Source organism: Microcebus murinus, chromosome 4 (genome assembly GCF_040939455.1).
Source record: "Microcebus murinus isolate Inina chromosome 4, M.murinus_Inina_mat1.0, whole genome shotgun sequence".
Taxonomy (NCBI): domain Eukaryota; kingdom Metazoa; phylum Chordata; class Mammalia; order Primates; family Cheirogaleidae; genus Microcebus; species Microcebus murinus.
The window spans coordinates 2,997,349-3,020,745 of NC_134107.1; the positions used below are offsets into that span (position 1 = coordinate 2,997,349).

Below are 23,397 nucleotides of genomic sequence, written 5' to 3' on the forward strand. Positions count from 1 at the left end.
CCCGGCCCCGCGCCCGGGTGGCCATGAACAGCCACAGCCACAACGGCAGCGCGGGGCGGCCGCTGGGCGCCCCGGGCCGCGAACCCCCGGACCCCGAGGCCGGCCGCCCCGCGCAGCCCCCGCACGGGCCCGGCCTGCAGGTGGTGGTGGCCAAGAGCGAGCCGGCCCGGCCCGCGCCCGGCAGCGCCCGGGGGCAGCCCCAGGACCAGGACGAGGAGGACGAGGAGGAGGAGGAGGAGGAGGAGGATGGGCCGGGCGGGCAGGGGCGCTCGGGGAGGCCCCCCAGCGCGGGCCACCGCCTGGGCCACCGGCGGGCACTGTTCGAGAAGCGCAAGCGGCTCAGCGACTACGCGCTCATCTTCGGCATGTTCGGCATCGTCGTCATGGTGACGGAGACGGAGCTGTCCTGGGGGGTGTACACCAAGGTAGGCGCCCCCGCCCTGCACCCCCGGGAGGCCCCTGGGCGTGGGTCGGGCTGCGGCGGCCCCCCAAGACGGGCAAGGGGTGCCTGGGGGTCTCGGGAGGGGGGTCCCGCCCCCCGCATGCCGCCCCGGGCGTGGGGACCTGCACCCCGTGCCACCCCGTGCGCCAGGCCGAGCGGCATCGGCCTGTGAGCGTGAAGTGCTGTCCCCAGTGAGACGGCCTCAGACACTGCGAGGTTCCGTCCCTGTGACGCCCGGCCCGGCGACAGCTCTGAGAAATGCCGGGCTCGGCTGAGTCCACAGCAACTGTGGGGCGCTGCGCCTGAGTCAGCCCAGGCCTTGTAAACTGTGGAGCGCTGTACCTGACTCAGACCAGGCCTTGTAAACTGTGGAGCACTCTGCCTGAGCCAGCCCAGGCCTTGTAAACTGTGGAGCGCTCTGCCTGTGTCAGCCCAGGCCTTGTAAACTGTGGAGCGCTGTGCCTGTGTCAGCCCAGGCCTTGTAAACTGTGGAGCGCTGTGCCTGAGTCAGCCCAGGTCTTGTAAACTGTGGAGCACTGTGCCTGAGTCAGACCAGGCCTTGTAAACTGTGGGGCGCTGCGCCTGAGTCAGACCAGGCCTTGTAAACTGTGGAGCGCTCTGCCTGTGTCAGCCCAGGCCTTGTAAACTGTGGAGCGCTGTGCCTGAGTCAGACCAGGCCTTGTAAACTATGGAGCACTGTGCCTGAGTCAGACCAGGCCTTGTAAACTGTGGGGCGCTGCGCCTGAGTCAGACCAGGCCTTGTAAACTGTGGAGCGCTCTGCCTGTGTCAGCCCAGGCCTTGTAAACTGTGGAGCGCTGTGCCTGAGTCAGACCAGGCCTTGTAAACTGTGGGGCGCTGCGCCTGAGTCAGCCCAGGCCTTGTAAACTGTGGGGCGCTGTGCCTGAGTCAGACCAGGTCTTGTAAACTGTGGAGCACTGTGCCTGAGTCAGACCAGGTCTTGTAAACTGTGGAGCACTGTGCCTGAGTCAGACCAGGCCTTGTAAACTGTGGAGCGCTGTGCCTGAGTCAGACCAGGTCTTGTAAACTGTGGAGCGCTGTGCCTGAGTCAGCCCAGGTCTTGTAAACTGTGGAGCACTGTGCCTGAGTCAGACCAGGCCTTGTAAACTGTGGAGCGCTGTGCCTGAGTCAGCCCAGGTCTTGTAAACTGTGGAGCACTGTGCCTGAGTCAGACCACGTCTTGTAAACTATGGAGCACTGTGCCTGAGTCAGACCAGGCCTTGTAAACTGTGGGGCGCTGCGCCTGAGTCAGACCAGGCCTTGTAAACTGTGGAGCGCTCTGCCTGTGTCAGCCCAGGCCTTGTAAACTGTGGAGCGCTGTGCCTGAGTCAGACCAGGCCTTGTAAACTGTGGGGCGCTGCGCCTGAGTCAGCCCAGGCCTTGTAAACTGTGGGGCGCTGTGCCTGAGTCAGACCAGGCCTTGTAAACTGTGGAGTGCTCTGCCTGTGTCAGCCCAGGCCTTGTAAACTGTGGAGCGCTGCGCCTGAGTCAGCCCAGGCCTTGTAAACTGTGGAGCGCTGTGCCTGAGTCAGACCAGGCCTTGTAAACTGTGGAGTGCTCTGCCTGTGTCAGCCCAGGCCTTGTAAACTGTGGAGCGCTGCGCCTGAGTCAGCCCAGGCCTTGTAAACTGTGGGGCGCTGTGCCTGAGTCAGACCAGGCCTTGTAAACTGTGGAGTGCTCTGCCTGTGTCAGCCCAGGCCTTGTAAACTGTGGAGCGCTGCGCCTGAGTCAGACCAGGCCTTGTAAACTGTGGAGCGCTGCGCCTGAGTCAGACCAGGCCTTGTAAACTGTGGAGCGCTGTGCCTGAGTCAGACCAGGCCTTGTAAACTGTGGAGCGCTGTGCCTGTGTCAGACCAGGCCTTGTAAACTGTGGAGCGCTGCGCCTGTGTCAGCCCAGGCCTAAGCAGTAAGGACGGGAGTGTCACCTCCCGAGTGTGGCCCAGCCGAGTGTGGCCCAGCCGTGAGGAAGCTCTTTCACACGCAGCGGCCCCAGGACCGGGGACCTAGCGGGAAGCCGCAGGGGGGAGCCCGGGGGCCGGGGCGGGGCGGGGCGGGGCACCTTCTCGGGGTCTCCACCCGTCTCCCGTCTCTCCCCGCGCAGGAGTCTCTGTACTCGTTTGCACTCAAATGCCTCATCAGCCTCTCCACCGTCATCCTCCTGGGGCTCGTGGTCCTGTACCACGCGCGCGAGATCCAGGTCAGTGCCCAGCGGACGGCGGCGGGCGGGGGCCGCTCCTCTCCCCGCACCCCGAGCCCCCTGGTCCCCAGCTTCCCAGAGAAAGCCATGCCTGTGCTCCCCGTAGGAGAACTCTGGATTCCCTCGGGGGCCCACACTGTAAGCAGGAGGCCGAGCGGGACTCTGGGGCAGGCCAGTTGCTTGCACGCCCTGGGGCTGCTGCGGGTTTGCAGCCCTGGAGACAGGGGTTTGCGGCACGGGGCCCCTTTTGCAATTGGACGGGAACCCGAATTTTTTTTTTTTTTTAAATCAGTGAAGACTTGAAAGGTTGCCCAGGCTGGAGTGCAGTGGCTATTCGTGGGCGCGATCACAGCTCAGCGCAGCCACCAACTCCATGGCTCAAGCGATCGCCCTGCCTCAGCGTCCCCACTGGCTGGGACTACAGGCACCTGCCGCCACCGTGCCCGGCTTTGGAGCCCGATTTTTTAGAGATTCAGTGCGTGCCGGGGAGTTTGTTCTCCTCTTTCAGGCCTTAATCAAAATCAAGTTGGCAGCGGGAGAGCCCAGCTCAGGGCACCTCGGACAGACGTCACCCGGGGCTGGTGCCAGAGTCTGGGGACAGCAGCGGGCATTGGATCTGGCTCCTGACCTCTGGCCTCTGATCCCTGACCTCGAGGAGCCACGGTCTGGCGGGCAATGGGTGCAGGAAAGTCCCGCCTGCGTTACGCTGCGTGCAGATGTCTTTGGGTGCGACCCACGGGGACAGGAGCCTGACAGCCCCTCAAATAGTTAAAGTTACCCTATGGCCTGGCAGTTCCTCTCCTGGCTACATACCCGAGAGGGATGGGATCCTTCATCTGTGGGAAAACTTGCACACGAGCGTTTAGAACACCATTCACAGTAGCCAGAAAGTAGGAACAATGTCCCAACGTCCAGCAACAGGCAAGCGGCTAGATACAGCGTAGTGTGTGTACGATACAGCGTAGCGCGTTCCTACAATACAGTGTAGCGTGTTTGTACGATACAGTGTAGCGCACTCCTACAATACAATGTAGCGTGTTTGTACGATACAGTGTAGCGTGTTTGTATGATACAGTGTAGCGCGCTCCTACAATACAGTGTAGCGCATTCCTACGATACAGTGTAGCGTGTTTGTACGATACAGTGTAGCGTGTTTGTACGATACAGTGTAGCGTGTTTGTACGATACAGTGTAGCGTGTTTGTACGATACAGTGTAGCGTGTTTGTACGATACAGTGTAGCGTGTTTGTACGATACAGTGTAGCGTGTTCGTACGATACAGTGTAGCGCGTTCCTACGATACAGTGTAGCGTGTTTGTATGATACAGTGTAGCGCGTGTACGATACAGTGTAGCGCGTTCCTACGATACAGTGTAGCGCGTTTGTATGATACAGTGTAGCGTGTTTGTATGATACAGTGTAGCGTGTTTGTACGATACAGTGTAGCGCGCTCCTACGATACAGTGTAGCACGTTCCTATGGTACAGTGTAGCGTGTTCGTAGGACACAGTGTAGCGTGTTTGCACGCTGCAGCGTCAGCCCGCCGGGTTGGCCTGGGCTGTCATCGCAGGGTGGCGGCTCACAGCTTGGAGACTGGACCCCTGAGGTCCAGGTGAGCCGGCTGACTTCTCCTGAGGGCCGCGGGGGAGAACCTGCCCCAGACTCTGCCCCTGACTCCTGGCCGGGGACGCCAGCAATCTTTGGAGTTCCCTGGCCTGGGGACACATCACTGGCATCTCTGCCCGGAGGTTCACGTGGCTCTTCCCGTGCGGGAGCCTGTGTCCAAATCGGCCCTTTGTAGAGGGACTCCGCTCCTACTGGATTAGTGATGTCACTTCATTTATTTATTTATTTATTTTTAACCTACTGACTTGCACAGAAGGCAAACATGTGATGTCACTTTATTATTTTTTTTTATTTTTCATTTTATTTTTTATTTTTTGAGACAGAGTCTCACTTTGTTGCCCAGGCTAGAGTGAGTGCCGTGGTGTCAGCCTCGCTCACAGCAACCTCAATCTCCTGGGCTCAAGCGATCCTCCTGCCTCAGCCTCCCGAGTAGCTGGGACTACAGGCATGCGCCACCATGCCCGGCTGATTTTTTGTATATATATATATTTAGTTGGTCAATTAATTTCTTTCTATTTTTGGTAGAGACGGGGTCTCGCTCTTGCTCAGGCTGGTTTCGAACTCCTGACCTTGAGCAATCTGCCCGCCTCGGCCTCCCAAAGTGCTAGGATTACAGGCGTGAGCCACCTCGCCCGGCCTGATGTCACTTTAAATCGGTGACACTTGTAAGGACCCTGTCTGGCAGCGAGGGCGCGCGCCGAGCTGCAGGCAGGGGGCTCGGCTGCCACCGGGTCTCTCCTGAGGGGAGCACGCTGCAGCCGGTGGCCAGTTCCGACGCGCGCTGCAGGGACGGTGGCCAGCAGCAGCCGCCGCCCGGCGAGGGAAGGCAGACGGCAGGCCGCGCGGCGTGGCCCCAGGGACGCGGAATGTCCCGAGCGGGCAGGCCCACGGAGCCAGACGCAGATGGGTGGCTGCCAGGGGCTGGGAAGTGACCGCCGACAGGGACGGGTGTCCCTTTGGGGTGGCGGAAATGTTTAGGGTCGCTGTAGACAGGGGCGGCGTCTGCGCAGAGCCGTGAACGTACTGGACGCCACTGAACTGCACGCTTCGAACGGGAGACGGGCGAATTGTGGGACACGCGACCTATATTTCAGGACAAAACAGCCCAGTGGGGCTGCTTCTGAGGGTGCCGGGGAACGCCCAGGGCGCGGGCACACAGTGGGACCCCTCCCGCCGGAGCCAGGGGCCTGGGCGGGAGGCGCTAACCTTGGCACTGAGCAGACGGGAGGGACAAGAAACTCAGCTGTCAGGATAAATATTATTTTAATGTGGCATTTACAAAAAATCTAAATAAATGCCAGAAAATTCCGTGATGAGCCAAGATCAGCATTTACATTAAGAGGGCGGCAGGATGATTCTCAAGGCCACCTTTGGCCTGCGGCTCCACACGGCCGTCCCGGCGCTGTGCACACGCTGAAACCGTGAGGTGTCTCGGGGCTCCTCCCCAGCCCTGAACACGGCCGGGTCCCCTTCAAGGCCCCAGGGGTGCGGCGACGCCAGGCGGCGTGTCCTTGGCGCCCACGCTCCTCGGATGCACTCTCGGAGGCGGCCCTAGAACGAGCTGCCGCCACGACATTTTAGGGAAGCGATTTTTTTTTTCGTTTCCTTATTTTAGAATGACTTTATTGCTTCTTGTTTTAAAATGAGACGTGAAAAGGGGAAAAAATCGATTCTTGTGAGTCATACACGCGTTCGGAAGGCCGGGCGCGGCGGCGGCTCACGCCTGTATAACGCCCGCACTTTGGGAGGCCCAGGTGGGAGGATCGTGCTTGAGGCCAGCCTGGGCAGCATAGCAAGACCCCATCACTACAGAAAAATTTTTAAAAATTAGCCAGGCATGTAGTTCAGTGGCATTCGTACATTCACAATGTTGTGCAACCGTCAACTCTGTCTAGTTCCAGAACATTCTCACCCCCCCAAGAGGAGACCCCGTCCCCATAGGCAGTCACTCCCCTGTTCCCCCTCTCCCAACCCCCGGCAGCCACCCATCTGCTTCCCGTCTCTGTGGGTTCACCTGACCCCCTCCACTCCCCAAAGCCCCCCAAATCTCAACCCGTCCCGGCATGGGGTCTCAGCCCACAGCCTCTTCTCGGCCCACCTCACCCAGCTGGGGGGCCTCGAGGGCTGGTTCGCCCCGGGACAAAATCCCCTGCAGAGGCCAGCCCGTGAGGCCGGCCGGGTGGGCTCCACGCCCCCACCCGCAGTGCCGGGCCCGACACAGGGGCCGCGAGGGGAGGGGACAAGACGCAGGGGACAGGCAGACCCCACGCAAGCTCAAAACCCAGCAGGCCCCGTGCCGTTGCACCCTCGGGCTCTTGAGTCCTCCTTCCTGGTCCCACGTTCCACCTCCCGCGGGGCTCCTGGGGCCGGGTGACCCTGCTGCCCCCGCCGCCCTGCACGGCCGCCTTTTGTGGCTTCTCTCATTCGCTGTGTGTTGTTTTCTTTGTTTGTTTGTTTTTCTTTTTGACACAGAGTCTCACTCTGTTGCCCGGGCTAGAGTGCCGTGGCCTCAGCCTCGCTCACAGCAACCTCAATCTCCTGGGCTCAAGCGATCCTCCTGCCTCAGCCTCCCGAGTGGCTGGGACTATAGGCATGCGCCACCACGCCTGGCTACTTTTTTCTATATATTTTTAATTGTCCAATTAATTTCTTTCTATTTTTGGTAGAGACGGGGTCTCGCTCTTGCTCAGGCTGGTCTCGAACTCCTGACCTCCAGCGATCCTCCCGCCTCGGCCTCCCAGAGTGCGGGGATGACAGGCGTGAGCCTCGGCGCCCGGCCTCACTGGGCATGTTTTGGAGGTTCCCCCAAGTCGTAGCGTGCAGGGCCGCGTCTCTGTCCGTCTCTGTGGATGGAAGACACGTGCTGTGTGGCCGCCGGTGCAGTGCGCACGCGCGTTCCCCCGCCCGCGCGGGTTTCCCTGCGTACCCGGCCTCCTCCCGCGCCCGCGGCCCTGCGCGCGGATGAATCGGCACCTGTGCTCGGCCGCCTGAGCGAATGTCGGGGTGTGCGTGCGCCCTGCGACCGGCCCGTGACGTCCAGGGCTGGTGCCCGCGTGGCACCTGGGCAGCCGGGCTAGGCTCCAGCCGCCCGAAACCCTGCACTGCAATTTTTTTTCATGTATTTTTATTTTTATTTTATTTTTTGACTAGCCACTATTATAACGAGGATCCCTCTTAGATGACATTTTGGTTGCATCTGTTTGTCTTACGGAGAAAGTCTCCGATGGATAGGCCGTCTTGAAGGCCTAACAGTTGCCAATTTTTTCCTTCCGACAAAGGAGATCAGGCAGGGCTGTATCCAGCAACACTTTAATCACCTCGTTCCAGTCTTGCTTGAGCGGCTGAGACTTAGCTGGGCCCCCTAGGACTCTGAATTTCTGGAGCTTCCAAATTTCTGAATTTGGAAGCAGAAACTGCTTCGGAACCCAAGTTCCTGACCTGCCCGCGCCCAGCCCCTAGCCCTACCAACCTGCGCCTGCGCAGTGAAACGCGTTTGCTCCACGGACCCCGCAGCTTCGCCCTGGGCCGCGCGCGGCGCCTGCGCACTGGATCCAATCGTCCCCAAAGTAATCCTCACACTGCACCTGCGCGTAGGTGCGCTGGGTTTTTTTTTGTTTGTTTGTTTGTTTGTTTTTTTATGGCTCCCCCACGCATGTACGTACAGCTCCCGTTTATTTCAACACCAAATGTTAAAAAAGTGCGTTGGGTCTTTACTTAGGAGGTTGTGGATGTTTTTGTGACCGTCAGCCTTTGGGAAAGTCGGTTCCGTTCCGTACCGTTTTGCTAAACGTCGCAGTTCCCGAAAACGCGTCGGCGACGTTCAGCGAGCGCTGGCTGTGCCGCGCGAGACGCGCCCGCGTCCGTGGGGCGCTCGGGCTGCGCCCGCTCTGACTGCGAAGGTGTCTGCACGCGGCCTTGCCGGGCACCCGTCTTCATCCCCTGCTGGGCTCACCTCTCTCCTCACCCCGCGGCTAGGAGAGGGGCTGCCAGGCCATCTGTCCAACTTTTGGGGGGACCCCGTGGGATGGTTAGTCTCCATCGTGGCCAATGCCAAGAACTAGGGAGTTTTTTAATTTTTTTGAGACAGAGTCTCATTCTGTCACCCCGGCTAGAGTGCCGTGGTTTCAGCCTCGCTCACAGCAACCTCCAACTCCTGGGCTCAAGCGATCCTCCTGCCTCAGCCTCCAGAGTAGCTGGGACTACAGGCATGCGCCACCATGCCCAGCTAATTTTTTTCTATATATATTAGTTGGCCAGTTAATTTCTGTTTATAGTAGAGATGGGGTCTCGCTCTTGCTCAGGCTGGTCTCGAACTCCTGACCTCGAGCGATCCTCCCGCCTCGGCCTCCCAGAGTGCCAGGGTTACAGGCGTGCGCCACTGCACCGGGCCAGAACTAGGGGGCTTTGCCCGCACCGTCCTTCCCTTCGCAGAGTCCGGGCTGGCGGGTCGGGCCGCGGCTGGGAGCGGGGCCTCGACCCCGCCCGAAACCCAGCGCCGCCCCCGCCGCCCGCAGCTGTTCATGGTGGACAACGGCGCGGACGACTGGCGCATCGCCATGACGCGCGAGCGCGTGCTGCTCATCTCGCTGGAGCTGGCCGTGTGCGCCATCCACCCGGTGCCCGGCCACTACCGCTTCACGTGGACCGCGCGCCTGGCCTTCACGTACGCGCCGTCGGTGGCCGAGGCGGACGTGGACGTGCTGCTGTCCATCCCCATGTTCCTGCGCCTCTACCTGCTGGGCCGCGTCATGCTGCTGCACAGCAGGATCTTCACGGACGCGTCGAGCCGCAGCATCGGCGCGCTCAACAAGATCACCTTCAACACGCGCTTCGTCATGAAGACGCTCATGACCGTCTGCCCCGGCACCGTGCTGCTCGTCTTCAGCATCTCCTCCTGGGTCGTCGCCGCCTGGACCGTGCGCGTGTGCGAGAGGTGCGCCCGCCCCGCCCCGCCCCCCTCCTCCCAGCCCCCACCCCCACCCTCCACCCCCTACGGACCATCCCCCACTCCCCCATCCCCCACCTCCCCCATCCCCCACCTCTCCCATCCCCCACCTCCCCCACCTCCCCCATCCCCCACTCCCCCACCTCCCCCATCCCCCACCTCCCCCACCTCCCCCACTCCCCCACCTCCCCCATCCCCCACCTCCCCGGGGGACTTTGGGGACCCCGGGCCTCCCCGACTCTGAGACACACCCTGTGGTCTCAGTTGGTGGCAGCATCCCTGGGGACTGCAGCCCTTTGTCCTCACCCCCCCACCTGGGGAGGGGGGCCCTGCTCTCTCCCCGGCCCTCCCCAGGGTCTCACACTCCTCCTTCTCCTCCTCCTCCTCCCCTTCCTCCTCCACTTCCTTCTCCTTCTTCCCTTCCTCCTCCTCCTCCCCTTCCTCCTCCCCTTCCTCCTCCTCCTCCCCTTTCTCCTCCTCTCCTTCTCCTCCTCCCCTTCCTCCTCCTCTCCTTCCTCCTCCTCCTCTTCCTCCTCCTCCTCCCCTCCTTCCTCCTCTTCCTCCTCCTCCCCTTCCTCCTCCTCCTCTTTCTCCTCCTCCTCCCCTTCCTCCTCCTCCTCCTCCTCTTCCTCCTCCTTCCCTTCCTCCTCCTCCTCCCCTTCCTCCTCCTCCTCTTCCTACTCCTCCCCTCCTTCCTCCTCCCCTTCCTCCTCCTCCTCCCCTTCCTCCCCCTCTTCCTTCTCCTCCTTCCCTTCCTCCTCCTCCTCCCCTCCTTCCTCCTCCCCTTCCTCCTTCCCTTCTTCCTCCTCCTCCTCTTCCTTCCCTTCCTCCTCCTCCTCCCCTTCCTCCTCCTCCTCTTCCTCCTCCTCCTCCCCTCCTTCCTCCTCCCCTTCCTCCTTCCCTTCCTCCTCTTCCTCTTCCTCCCCTTCCTCCTCCTCCTCCCCTTCCTCCTTCCCTTCTTCCTCCTCCTCCCCTTCCTCGTCCTCCTCTTCCTCCTCCTCCTCCTCCCCCCCCCCCCCGGGATGCTGACTTCCCATCTCCCGCCCTGGCGTTGGAGGCGGCGGGAACAGGGGCGCCCCCACGCTCCTCTGCCCCGCCCCACGTTTAACCAGCTTTCCTTCTCCCCTGTGCCCGCCCCACCGGACTGTAGGGAGAACATGTGAGTCCCACTCTCCGCCCAGCTGTGCGCGCAGAGCTGCCACCGCCTCCGCCCCGCCCGCCAGGAATTTAAGATTAGCTGCCGGAGGGGAGGGCCGCGGGGGTCAGCCCGGCGGGCACCCTGTCACGGCAAGGACGGGCTGGGGCCGGGTCAGGCTGAGTCCCTGGGCCGAGGGAGGCAGGCTGCTGTGCGGCTGCGGCCACGGGCATCTCCTCCGAGCCTCGGGGACCCCGAAGGCCAGCGTGGGGGGTGGAGGGACAGAGGCCCCACGCTTGGGGCCTGGCTTGTCCTCCCGCCAGCGCGCCGGTCTGCAGGAAGGGAGCTGCTCCCGACTTGAGAACCTCAACCCATCTTTTTTGTTTTTTGAGACAGAGTCTCACTCTGTCGCCCGGGCTAGAGTGAGTGCCGTGGCGTCAGCCTCGCTCACAGCAACCTCCAACTCCTGGGCTCAAGCCATCCTCCTGCCTCAGCCTCCCGAGTAGCTGGGACTACAGGCATGCGCCACCACGCCCGGCTCATTTTTTCTATATATATTTTTAGTTGACCAATTAATTTCTTTTTATTTTTAGTAGAGACGGGTCTCGCTCTTGCTCAGGCTGGTTTCGAGCAATCCACCGGCCTTGGGCCTACCAGAGTGCTGGGATTACAGGTGTGAGCCACCTTGCCCGGCCACCTCAACCCATCTTACAGATGAGGAAACTGAGGCTCTGAGGGGGAAGGGACTTGCCTGGGGACCTGATTTCTGGTCGTTTCCAGAGACCAGAGGGCCTGGCAGGGCGTAGGAGGGGCCTTCTCTGCCTTGTGCCCAGCCGGCGGGGTCCCCAGAGGGGCCCTGGGGGATCTGCGGTCGGGCCGCTGCGCCCGGCTCCCTGTCCTCCCCCCTTTGCCGGTCCTCCCCCGCCTAGGCCGGTGTCCGGCTAGCTGGAGGGCCCAGCCCCTGCCGTGTTCGCGGCCTGCCGTCCGGGGCGCCTGGTCTCCTGGAGCCCTGCTGTGACCGGGGCCAGTCCGCAGCCCTCGCCCGTCGGGGCGGGGGCAGGAGGGGCGCCGTACGAGGTCCAGGCGGGGTCATGCAGGGCTCCGCCCACCGCTGGGGGTGGGGACGGGGCGGGGCCGGCGGGCAGCCAATCCTAAATCCTGAGCCCCGCGACAGCGCTTGAAGCCCCGCCCCTGCCTCGCTCCGCGCCCCCCCTGCCCGCCCCCCTGCATGCCTCCCCGCGCCTGCTCCCGCGTGGCCCCGCGCCCCCAGTAGCTCCCGCCAGGCCTGGGGCGCACTCGGCCACCTGCTCGGCCCCGCCCCTCCTGCCCCCTGCGGGGCGGGGCCGCGTGGCGCGCGGAGGCCCGGGTGTAAGACGGGGTTCCACCAGGCCTGGAACCCCCAACCCCCAGCGAGCGGCCGGGGACAGCCGGGCTGGAGGGGCTGGAATGCGTCCGGCCCTCGCAGGGGCAGGGACCCCAGACAGCCGATTTCAGGGTTGTTCCCCCTCCGCTCCGCTCCATCCCGGGGGCTCTGTCACCCGCTCCCCGAAACTGCCCCTTTGTGCCCGGGCCGGGGCTCCGCCTCCGACCTCGAGCCCCCGAGTGCTCGTGCCCCCCACGGCGGCCTGCGCCCCACGCCCTGCGTGCTGGGAAGGAGACGGCTGTCCCCGCAAAGGGCCTCCCGCGCCGGCGGGACAGGGGGCCAGAGGGGCCAGCCCCGGGGTCTGGGGAGGGGCTGAGCTGAGCAACCCCTCGGCCTCCAGCCCGGCCCAGCCCGGCCCTGTGGCCGAGTCCCAGCCCTGGCTGTGACCGGGACTAAGTGGAGTCATTTCCGAGGCCTGGGGGCCTGTCCCCCCAGATACCAGAGTAGAGCCCCAGGCCCCCCACGGTGCCAAGGCAGCTGCCCGCTGGCGCTGGGGGCTCGTGTTCCCTCCACATCGAGTCCCGGGGTGCTGCCCCCCCACGCGCCCCCGTCTCCTAACGGCCCTCAGCACTGGGGGGGGAGTTCTTCCTGGTGTCTGACCTGAGTCCTCGCCTCCACTCCTTGCTGCTTCTGGCGCTGCGGCCGCCCGTCTCCCCGTCTGTCTGTGTGTCTGTCTGGGGGGGGCGTGTGTTCCCTCGAGGTCGGAAGGGGTGCAGGGGGAGAGGGCGTGTGCCCCCCGCCCCCAGGGGCACCAGGCACCCGCAGCAGTCCCCGCCCTGCCCCCGCGGTCGTGGTGGCCGCGGAGGGACCCATGTGGGCTGACCGAGCCCCCCACCCCCCGCCCCGCCCCCCTCAGGTACCACGACAAGCAGGAGGTGACCAGCAACTTCCTGGGGGCCATGTGGCTCATCTCCATCACCTTCCTGTCCATCGGCTATGGCGACATGGTGCCACACACCTACTGCGGCAAGGGCGTGTGCCTGCTCACCGGCATCATGGTAAGGGCCCGGCCCCCCAGGGCCCGCCTCCCGCTGCGCCGGTGGCCCTTGCACACCCCCGCCGACGGGGAGCTCACTCCCATCCGTCCTGGCCTCAGCCCCGCCCTCCCCAGCCCTGCTCCTTCCCCCTGGTTCCCAGGGAAGCGGCACCCACGTGTCCCCCGTGGGCCTGCCCCCCGTGGGCCTGCCCCCCAAGGGCCTGCCCGCCCCCATCCGCAGCCCCCACCGGGCCTGGCGGCCAGAAGCTGTGGTCCACTCTGAGTGCAGTGTCCTCATCTCTCCTTTACTCTGCGAAGCCCAGTTTCTCTGCAGCCCTGGGATGCAGGGCGGGGGGGAGGGGGGATGCTTAGACACCCCGCCCACCCCACCCCCGACAGGCCGTGCCCCCCCAGCCCACATCTCCATCCTTGGCCGACTTTGGGGGTGCCCCCAAGTCTCCACACGGTAAAGTTTGTCTCGCGTGACTCAGTGGGCCCAGGCAGCACCCCATCTCCCCCCCCAAACCTGTCAAGTCTGCCTTCCCTGGATGTCTGGTGCCTGCCCCTTCCGGAACCTTCTTTCTCTCCAAGGGTCTTTCGTGCCCACACATGCTTGTTCCGTGTTTTGGGTCAGGAGCCCGCGGACGCACAGTCACGAAGGCCTCTCCCCGCCTGGCCTGCCTCGGTTTCCACTCCGCCCCCGGCCCGGTCACTGAGGTCATTCTCGGAAAGTCAGCAAAGCCAAACGGGCCAAAAGAAGCCACCCTGGTCCCGTTCCCAGCGGCGGCCCTGCGCCCTGCCCGAGCGTGCCCTTCCTTTTCTCAGCACAGAGAGACTTGTCGTTAGTCCTTGCAGAAACAGGACCAACACTGTCCCTGCCACAGTGTCCTTTCTTTTTCTTTTCAAGACAGGGTCTCACTTTGTTGCCCCAGGAAGAGTGCCGTGGCGTCATCACGGCTCAGTGCAGCCTCAGACTCCTGGGCTCAAGCGGTCCTCCCGCCTCAGCCTCCCGAGTAGCTGGGACTACAAGTGTGCTCCATCGTGCCCCGCTAAATTTAATCCCCCGAAATTAATTGGCCAACTAAAAATATATAGAAAAAATTAGCCGGGCATGGTGGCGCATGCCTGTGGTCCCAGCTACTCGGGAGGCTGAGGCAGGAGGATGGCTTGAGCCCAGGAGTCTGAGGTTGCTGTGAGCGAGGCTGACGCCATGGCACTGTAGTCCAGGCAACAGAGTGAGACTCTGTCTCAAAAAAAAAAACAACCCAAAAACAAATGAGCGAATGTCACCACCACCCGGATAATACGACAAACCGAGACCCGGAGAGCCCGGGCAGAACGGAAAAGCCTCGGGCCCTGCCTAGGACGGGGCTGTCAGGTGGCGGCTCCTCCGGGAGACCAGAGCCTCGGCCCGCGTTCAGCCCGGGTCCCGCGTGCGGCGGCCGCGCTGGGGTCCGCGTGGCTTCGCGCTGCCGCCGGCCGTTTCCCGCGACGCGGCTTCTCCTCGCTGGGTGGCGTCCCTCGCGCGGGTCCCGGCTGGTCGCTTTGTCCCCGCGGACAGGGCTTTTCCTGAGACCGGGCTTCCAGGTCCCCCCGCGCCCCTCCGCCCGGCTCGCCGCACCTGCCGGTGTCCGGCGCTCACGGCCCCCGTTATCTCTCGCGGCACAGCGAGCCCCCATTCCCGTCGCGAGACTCCTAATTCTCCACGGGGAGACTCCCAAACGCTCCCGCCGCCGCGGTCCCCCCAGCCCGGCCCGCGCCTGCGCGTTGCCCGCCGCTCGCTGATCTCCGAGCCTCAGTTTACCCTCTCCCTAGCAGGGGCAGGGGCGGGGTTGGTGGCGCTGAACTCATCTGCTGGCCCGCGCCCTCCGCAGCCGTGTCCAGGCTCCCGGGGTCCCGGGGCGGGTGAGATCGGGGCGGGCTTCCTGGCGGAGGGGGCAGCGCGCGCAGGACGCTGACGCCCCGCCCCCACGCAGGGAGCCGGCTGCACGGCGCTCGTGGTGGCCGTGGTGGCGCGGAAGCTGGAGCTCACCAAGGCCGAGAAGCACGTGCACAACTTCATGATGGACACGCAGCTCACCAAGCGGGTGAGGACCAGGGCGGCCCCCTGCCTTGCCCGCGCCCGCCGGCCACCGGCCCCCCGCGGCCCCACACCGTCCGGGCTCTGCCGCCCGCCGCCCACCTGCAGGCCTTGGGCGCAGGGACGCCGAGATGACCTCAGGTGTCCACCCGTGTGCCCGCTCACATCCAGCTGTGGCCAGCTCTCTGACCTCGGCAGGCTGACTGCTCCGTGCCTCGGTTTCCCCAGGTTGAAAGTGAGGGCCAAGTCTGCACATGGACACTCACTGGGTTACCCGTGGTGCGGGCCGTGAACATGTCAGGCACACGTGCACACACGCAGACGTGAGGGCATGAACCCCATCCCCCTGCCTTACAGTCCGGGCACCCGTTTCTGGGGGTTTCCAGAGGCTTCCGGAAGCTTCCAGAGGTTTCTAGAGCCTCCGGTGGGTTTGTGCCCAGCCTGAGGCGGGGTCCTCTTCCCGGCCCCAGGTGAAAAACGCCGCGGCTAACGTTCTCAGGGAGACGTGGCTCATCCACAAATACACCAGGCTGGTGAGGAAGCCAGACCAAGCCCGGGTTCGGAAACACCAGCGTAAGTTCCTCCAAGCCATCCATCAGTAAGTCCAGCACCTTTGCAGCTCGCGTTTCTGTGTCCGCCCCGTGCGGAGCAGCCCCCGGAGCTCAGCGTGGCCCCGTCACGGCCCACGGCCCGGGCTGGGTGGCCACCGGCTGGGGCCAGCAGCCCCTGTGCTGAGGGGGAGGGGAGGACCCCCAGTAGGAGGCAGGCCCTGGGCTCTGATGCCACCCCTCGTAGGCGGCAGGAAGCCCGTTTTATTTTCTGGAATCATCACAATGATTTTTTTTTGCCCTTTAGACGTTGAAGCAATTTCCCCTCTTTGCTTTGGCTGTCAGGAAGCTCAGAATTAAACCTGTGGCTTGATCTATAGAATCCTGCGGGATAATTAGAGATTACCTTGATTTCCTTCCTTGTTCCTTTTCCCAGAAAATTGCTCGATATGTGTGGGTCTCATCCCTTAGCTACTCATTGGAGTTACCTGGGGGGCTTTTATAAAATCCCAGGGGCCGGCCGGGCGCGGAGGCTCACGCCTATAATCCCAGCACTCTGGGAGGCCGAGGCGGGCGGATTGCTCAAGGTCAGGAGTTCAAAACCAGCCTGAGCAAGAGTGAGACCCCCCATCTCTACTGTAAATAGAAAGAAATTAATTGACCAACTAAAATATATATAGAAAAAATTAGCTGGGCGTGGTGGCGCATGCCTGTAGTCCCAGCTACTGGGGAGACTGAGGCAGGAGGATCGCTTGAGCCCAGGAGTTGGAGGCTCCTGTGAGCGAGGCTGACGCCACGGCACTCACTCTAGCCTGGGCGACAAAGTGAGACTCTGTCTCAAAAATAAATAAATAAATAAAATAAATAAATAATAAATAAAATAAATAAAATATCCCAGGGGCCGCACCCAATACCAGTTACAGCTGAGTCTGAGATGCGCCCTGACCTGAAATTTAAGTTCCTCGGGTGAGCCCGGCGTGTAGCGAGAGTCGGCCGGCTTTTTCTGCAAGGGGCCAGATAGTAAATGTTTCCGGCTTTAGGGGCCAGGCAGTCTTTGTCCAGCCACGCAGCTCTGCGCTGTGGTAGCAGGGAAGCAGCGGGGATGAACGGGCATGTCCGCGCCCCACGAACCCTGAGTTTCCAAGACAGACACCTGGCTGCCTTGGGGCCACAGTCCACAGTGTACCCACCACGGCTGCGCTGCCCACCACAATAGCATGTGAGCAACGTATGTAGCTTGAAACGTTCTTTTTTTTTTTTTTTTTTTTTTTTTTGAGACAGAGTCTCGGTTTGTTGTCCAGGCTAGAGTGAGTGCCGTGGCGTCAGCCTAGCTCACAGCAACCTCAAACTCCTGGGCTCAAGCGATCCTCCTGCCTCAGCCTCCCGGGTAGCTGGGACTACAGGCATGCGCCACCATGCCCGGCTAATTTTTTATATATATATCAGTTGGCCAATTAATTTCTTTCTATTTATAGTAGAGACGGGGGTCTCGCTCTTGCTCAGGCTGGTTTTGAACTCCTGACCTTGAGCAATCCGCCCGCCTCAGCCTCCCAAGAGCTAGGATTACAGGCGTGAGCCACCGCGCCCGGCCTTTGAAACGTTCTTATATCCACATTTTTGAAAAGTAAAAAAGAAAAAAACAACTCACAAGTGATGTAAATTTTAATGTATTTATTTAATCTAATACAAAGTATTATGTAACATATGAATAATATTTTAAAAATAATTAATGAGATTTTTTTTTGAGACAGAGTCTCGCTCTGTGGCCCAGGCTAGAGTGAGTGCCGTGGCGTCAGCCTCGCTCACAGCAACCTCAGACTCCTGGGCTCAAGCGATCCTCCTGCCTCAGCCTCCCGAGTAGCTGGGACTACAGGCATGCGCCACCACGCCCGGCTCATTTTTTCTATATATTTTTAGTTGGCCAATTAATTTCTTTCTATTTTTAGTAGAGATGGGGTCTCGCTCTTGCTCAGGCTGGTTTCAAACTCAACCTCGAGCGATTCTCCCTCCTAGGCCTCCCAGAGTGTTAGGATTACCGGCGTGAACCACCGCACCCGGCCATTAATGAGATTTTTTTAAAAAATGTTTGTGCTAGGCCGGGCGCGGCGGCTCACGCCTGTAATCTCAGCACTCTGGGAGGCCGAGGCGGGAGGATCACTCGAGCTCAGGAGTTCCAGACCAGCCTGAGCAAGAGCGAGACCCTGGTTCTAATAAAAATAGAAATCACTTGGCCAACTAAAAACACATAGAAAAAATGAGCCGGGCATGGTGGCGCATGCCTGTAGTCCCAGCTACTCGGGAGGCTGAGGCGGGAGGATCGATTGAGCCCAGGAGTTGGAGGCTGCAGTGAGCTGTGATGACGCCAAGGCACAGCAGCAGAGCAGGATGACGACATGTCTCTAGGGACAGAGTTCTGAAAGGCTTGTCCGGGCTGCTCCACGGCCCCCTCCCCCAGGGCAGCCCAGCCTGCAGCTCCTCCGGGCCCGCTTGTCTGTGGTCCCCTCCTGCTTTCCAGCCGGGGCCTTCCCGGGGGCGGGGCAGAGAGCTGGATCCTCTGGGCACCTGCCACACGGGGCCACATGGGGCTGAGCCTGTGCACAGGCGTGTCACCCGTGGGCAGCTGTCCGGAGCCCAAGAGTGCTGAGGCCAAGTGTCGGGTGTGGGTTCGGATCTCGACAGGGTGTTGACGGGCAGTGGCTCTGCCCCTCTGGGCCTCAGTTGTCCCCTTGGGAGAGGGCATGGGCATAGTTTCCTGAACCAAACGCCACCTTGGGGGCCAGGGGCCTGGGGCGGGCTTATCCGGTGCACTGTGGGGCCTGGCCAGGGCCGTGTAGACGCTGCTGGAGTTGGGGCAGAGAACAGCCGCGACCCCGGGGTTGGGCCCCTCCACAGAGCAAGGGCAACCCCCCCCACCCATGGTGACCCAGGGCGCCCAGCCCGGCCCTGGGGTGTCGCGGTCGGCAGCGGGCTGGGTCGGGCTCGTGCCACCCGGCCGCGCCGAGATTAAAATTGCCTTGTGGTTTCTTTCCTGCTGCGCTGGGCGCCGCCAGGGCTCAGAAGTAAGTCTCTCCCGGCGGGTGGGCGGCGGGCGGGAGCCGGGGCGCGGGGTGGTCACGGGCAGGGCGGCCGCCGTGGGCGGTGGCGGGAGGAATAGCCCCGGGAGCCTCAGCCTCCGTGCACGTCCCAGGAGGCAACCCCCGGCCGGTGCACGAAGGCCCCCCCCACCCCCGCCCTGCTGTGGCCTCATCTGACCCCCACCCCACCCGCCCGTCCCCAGGCTCCGGAGCGTGAAGATCGAGCAGGGCAAGCTGAACGACCAGGCCAACACCATCACCGACCTGGCCAAGGTGAGCCGCCCGGGCGGGCAGGGCAGGGGGCTGGGGGGTCGGGCAGGGCAGGTGGGCCAGGGGGTCGGGCGGGGCAGGTGGGCCAGGTGGGGCCGGGCGGGGCAGGTGGGGCTGGGTGGGGCCGGGTGGGGCAGGTGGGGCAGGGTGGGGCAGGTGGGCCAGGTGGGGCCTGGCGGGGCAGGTGCGGGGCAGGTGGGCCCGGGTGGAGCCGAGCAGGGCAGGTGGGCCAGGTGGGGCCGGGCGGGGCAGGTGGGCCAGGTGGGGCCGGGCGGGGCAGGTGGGCCAGGTGGGGCTGGGCGGGGCAGGGGGGCCGGGCAGGGCAGGGGCGGGGGCGGGGGGGGGGGGGCGGGGACGGCCCAGCTCCCGCTGGGGGAGGGAACAACGGCCCACCACAGCCAGAGCCGCGAGTGTGAGGGCGACACTAGCAATCTACAGCGGCGTGTAGGACCTTGACTTCTTAACATTGGCAGCCGCTTTTTATTTATTTTTTATTTTTCTTTTCCACTGTGCAACCCGATTCAGTGCCGGGAGCCTGCGGGCTCAGGCCAGGCAACGGTTCGGGGCCACAGTTTGCCCCGGCATGGGGCACCAGGAGAGGCCCAGGGGGGCAGGCCTGGCATAAATCCAAACCCATGCACGGCAGCCGCTTTTTACTTTAAAAACTGGGGGGCCAGGCATGGTCGCTCACACCTGTAACGCCGTGACCCTGTTGCTTCAGGAGGCGGAGGCGGGAGGATCAGGGGAACCTAGGAATTGGAGACCAGCCTGGGCAACATAGCGAGATCCCGGCTCTGCAAAAAAAAAAAAAAGAAACATTTAAAAATTAGCGGAGCGTGGTGGTGTGCGCCTGTAGTCCCGCTTGAGCCGGGAGTTGGAGGCTGCAGTGAGCTACGATCACACCACTGCACTCCAGCCTGGGCCACAGAGCAAGACCCCACCTCTACACAAAGATAAATAAATATAAGTTTTCGTCTCTAATAAAATAGTTTTAGGCCGGGCGCGGCGGCTCACGCCTGTCATCCCGGCACTCTGGGAGGCCGAGGCAGGAGGATCGCTCAAGGTCAGGAGTTCAAAACCAGCCTGAGCAAGAGCGAGACCCCGCCTCTACTAAAAATAGAAAGAAATTAATTGGCCAACTAATATATATAGAAAGAATGAGCCGGGCGTGGTGGCGCATGCCTGTAGTCCCAGCTACTCGGGAGGCTGAGGCAGGAGGATCGCTTGAGCCCAGGAGTTGCAGGTTGCTGTGAGCGAGGCTGACGCCACGGCACTCACTCTAGCCTGGGCAACAAAGTGAGACTCTGCCTCAAAATAAAAAAAATCGTAAGGAAGAGAAAATACACTGACTGCTCCTTAAGGGGGGGTGGATCATGGGGAAGGTGTTCGCCCGTCTTCCTTGCCCTGCGTAGGCGGAGGAGGCGGCGGGGGGCGGGGTGGTCCCGGAGTGCCAGAGGCCGCAGAAAACGAGTGGGCCGGGCGGTGCGGACCGGGCGCTGCAGGGCCAGCTCCAGCGGAGGGCCCGTGCTCAGGGCGCGCAGGAACCCTTGGCCAAGAATTCCATGTCCTACGAGATAAAAGGTATAACTAGAAAATGCCTTTGAAAACCTCAGTGTGAGCTGCCAGTGGCACGTTATAATTTGGGCCACCGTGGCACGCTTCTGTTAGTTAGACGACTGAAACTCGAAGTTTAAAAAGGTATTTAATAAACCTTTTCATCGTGGGGTATAACTCATCACAAAATACTTTTTTTTTTTTAGACAGAGTCTCGCTGTGTTGCCCAGGCTAGAGTGAGTGCCGTGGCGTCAGCCTCGCTCACAGCAACCTCAGACTCCTGGGCTCAAGCGATCCTACTGCCTCAGCCTCCCGAGCGGCTGGGACTACAGGCATGCGCCACCACGCCCGGCTGATTGTTTCTATATATTTTTAGTTGTCCAGCTGATTTCTTTCTATTTTTAGTAGAGACGCAAGGGCATCTCGCTCTTGCTCAGGCTGGTCTCGAACTCCTGAGCTCAAACGATCCTCCCGCCTCAGCCTCCCACAGTGCTAGGATCACAGGCGTGAGCCACCGCGCCCGGCCCCACAAAATACATTTAACAAAGGCTTCTTTTTTTTTTTTTTTTTTTTGAGACAGAGTCTCGCTTTGTTGCCCAGGCTAGAGTGAGTGCCGTGGCGTCAGCCTCGCTCACAGCAACCTCCAACTCCTGGGCTCAAGCGATCCTCCTGCCTCAGCCTCCCGAGTAGCTGGGACTACAGGCATGCGCCACCATGCCCGGCTCATTTTTTCTATATATATTAGTTGGCCAATTAGTTTCTTTCTATTTATAGTAGAGACGGGGTCTCGCTCTTGCTCAGGCTGGTTTCGAACTCCTGACCTCGAGCAATCCGCCCGCCTCGGCCTCCCAGAGAGCTAGGATTACAGGCGTGAGCCACCGCGCCCGGCCCAAAGGCTTCTTTAATTGGATTGGATTATATGGGGCTTCTAATGTTTTTAATTTAACAAGGTTGAAAACTTTTTAATGTTTTGTTTTTTTTTTTGTTTTTTTTTTTTTTTTTTTTGAGGCAGAGTCTCGCTCTCTTGCCCAGGATAGAGTGCTGTGGTGTCATCACAGCTCACAGCAGCCTCAAACTCCTGGGCTCCAGCGATCCTCCTGCCTCAGCCTCCCGAGTAGCTGGGACCACAGGCACGCGCCACCACGCCTGGCTAATTTTTACTATTTTTTATAGAGACGGGGTCTCGCTCTTGCTCAGGCTGGTCTCAAACTCCTGAGCTCAAGCGATCCTCCTGCCTCGGCCTCCCAGAGTGCCGGGATGACATGTGTGAGCCGCCGCGCCCGGCCTAATATGACAGCAGAATGCTTTCCAAGGTTGCCAATTTAATATTTCTCTCTCTGACAAAAATAAGATGTATATATTCTAAGTTTAAAAAAAGAAAGTATCAGCCTGAGCAACATACCAAAAGGCATCTCTACAAAAAAAAAAAAAAAAAAAAAGAAAAATGAGCCGGGCGTGGTGACGCATGCCTGTAGTCCCAGCTACTCGGGAGGCCGAGGCAGGAGGCTCGCTTGAGCCCTGGAGTTGGAGGCTGCAGTGAGCTGTGGTCGCACCACTGCCCTGCAGCCTGGGCGAACGAAGGGGGTGGGGGTGCTGGATGTCACCCTCTGTCTGGCCTTAGGAACTGTGGCCACGGAGGCAGGCTGGGGTGAGCTCAGTGGCCGAGGGTCCCGGGCCAGCTGTTTGCTCACCGGGCATGGGGCGGGCGCGGGCGCGGCGGCTGGAAGGGAGAGACTGGGCTGAGAGAAGCGCGCGGGGCTGCGCGGCTGCACCTCGTGTCGTGCCCGGGCTGGGGGTACCCCTGGACTGGCGCCCCGTGGTCAGCGGTGTTTTAGCGCCACCTTGTGGCCGAGCCGCGTCTGCGCCTGGGGCTGTCCCCCGTGCGGGGGCGGGGGCGGGGCGGGGCCCACCTGGCCGGGCTCTGGGGTCCTGGGGAGACGGTGGAGGGCGTGGGGACGCCCCCCTGGCTGCTGTCACACACGGGAACTGTTGTGGCTGTCATGCTCACAGTGTGTGACCCGGTCAGACCCTCGGGGTGCTCACCTGTCCCGCCAGGCTCCCACCCCCCGCTAGCCTCATGTGGGGTGGGGGGGTTCACAGCCCAGCCGGGACCCCCGCTTGTCCTCCTCCCAGGCCACATCTGGAGCCCCTCCCATCCCCGGCCTGGAGGGGTGTCAGCCTGGAACCTCCCCCAGGTCACCGCTCATACCCCCCCACCCCCCCACCAGTCCCCCCCAGGCGGGCTCAGGCCACATCCACGCGTCCCCGGACGCCCCTCGGCCCTGAGCCCGGCATGCAAGGCCTATCTCTGCCCGCTCATTCTCCCTGGCTCCAGCAAGAGACCGCGGGGCCGGGGGTGTCGTGCCAGCGCCCCTCGCTCGGGTCCACTGCCGGCCGCCGCCCCCGCCTCGCTCACGGCCCCTCCCGCCTCCGCAGACGCAGAGCGCCATGTACGACGCGGTGTCGGAGCTGCACGCCCAGCACGAGGAGCTCGAGGCCCGCCTGGCCGCCCTGGAGAGCCGGCTGGACGCGCTGGGCGCCTCCCTGCAGGCCCTGCCCGGCCTGGTGGCCCAAGCCATACGCCCGCCCCCGCCGCCCCTGCCGCCCCGGCCCTGCGCCCCGGACCAGGCAGCGCGGAGCCCCCCGAGCCGCTGGGCGCCCGCGGCCCCCTCGGACTGCGGGTGACGGCCCTGCCCGCCACCGGACCTCTCAATCTTGGCCATCGTGTGGCCACCTCCTCCGGGAAGCCCTGTACAGCGGCGCCTCTTGGAGTCCAAGAAGCCGAAGCTGAGTTGGGCTGAGTGGGCCGGGCGCGGGCGGGGAGCCCGGAGCTTCCTCCGGCCACCGGCCCCGGCCCTCCCCAGGCCCCCGGCGGGCGCGGGGCAGCGGGGAGGGTCCTTGCTCGTTCCGAATAAAGCGGGACCCACCAAGCGGCTGCCTGTCGTGCGTGGTCAGGGCACACTGGGCGGAGGCGGACGCCCGGCCCGGGCACCAGACGGATGCCTGTGCCCAGCTCTGGCCTGGCCTGGTGGGCTGGAGTTCGGTCTGGGGCAGCTCTCCAGGGACATCCGCCCGCTCCCCCGGGCGCGCCGGCAGACGGGCCCAGCC

General features: G+C 62.5%; 1 protein-coding gene, 1 long non-coding RNA gene and 1 other non-coding gene across 3 annotated transcripts in view; 1 reads left to right on the forward strand and 2 right to left on the reverse strand.

The window, feature by feature from the left end:
- On the forward strand, nt 1-23,287 carry KCNN1 (potassium calcium-activated channel subfamily N member 1). The gene is made up of 9 exons (XM_012735689.3): nt 1-425; nt 2,563-2,658; nt 8,799-9,217; nt 12,644-12,785; nt 14,740-14,850; nt 15,314-15,441; nt 18,442-18,450; nt 18,669-18,738; nt 22,726-23,287. Exons 1-9 carry the CDS (start codon nt 24-26, stop codon nt 22,972-22,974), a joined length of 1,626 nt encoding a protein of 541 aa, XP_012591143.2. The 5' UTR covers nt 1-23; the 3' UTR covers nt 22,975-23,287.
- Nucleotides 19,182-23,397, reverse strand: part of LOC142870559 (uncharacterized) — a 6,625-nt gene continuing 2,409 nt past the window's right edge. The window contains exon 2 of the long non-coding RNA XR_012918878.1: nt 19,182-19,529. This is a non-coding gene — a long non-coding RNA (uncharacterized LOC142870559). The remainder of the gene's footprint in view (nt 19,530-23,397) is intronic.
- LOC142870822 (small nucleolar RNA SNORA42/SNORA80 family) lies at nt 19,241-19,374 on the reverse strand. Its single transcript, XR_012919152.1, has one exon. It is a non-coding gene; the product is annotated as a small nucleolar RNA SNORA42/SNORA80 family (small nucleolar RNA).

Bases quoted from the DNA above. Each gene is read 5' to 3' on its own strand.
- KCNN1 (XM_012735689.3), top strand. From the start codon at position 24: ATGAACAGCCACAGCCACAACGGCAGCGCGGGGCGGCCGCTGGGCGCC. The intron at 2,659-8,798 runs GTCAGTGCCCAG...CGCCGCCCGCAG, and splicing joins ACCACGCGCGCGAGATCCAG to CTGTTCATGGTGGACAACGG. The intron at 14,851-15,313 runs GTGAGGACCAGG...TCCCGGCCCCAG, and splicing joins ACACGCAGCTCACCAAGCGG to GTGAAAAACGCCGCGGCTAA.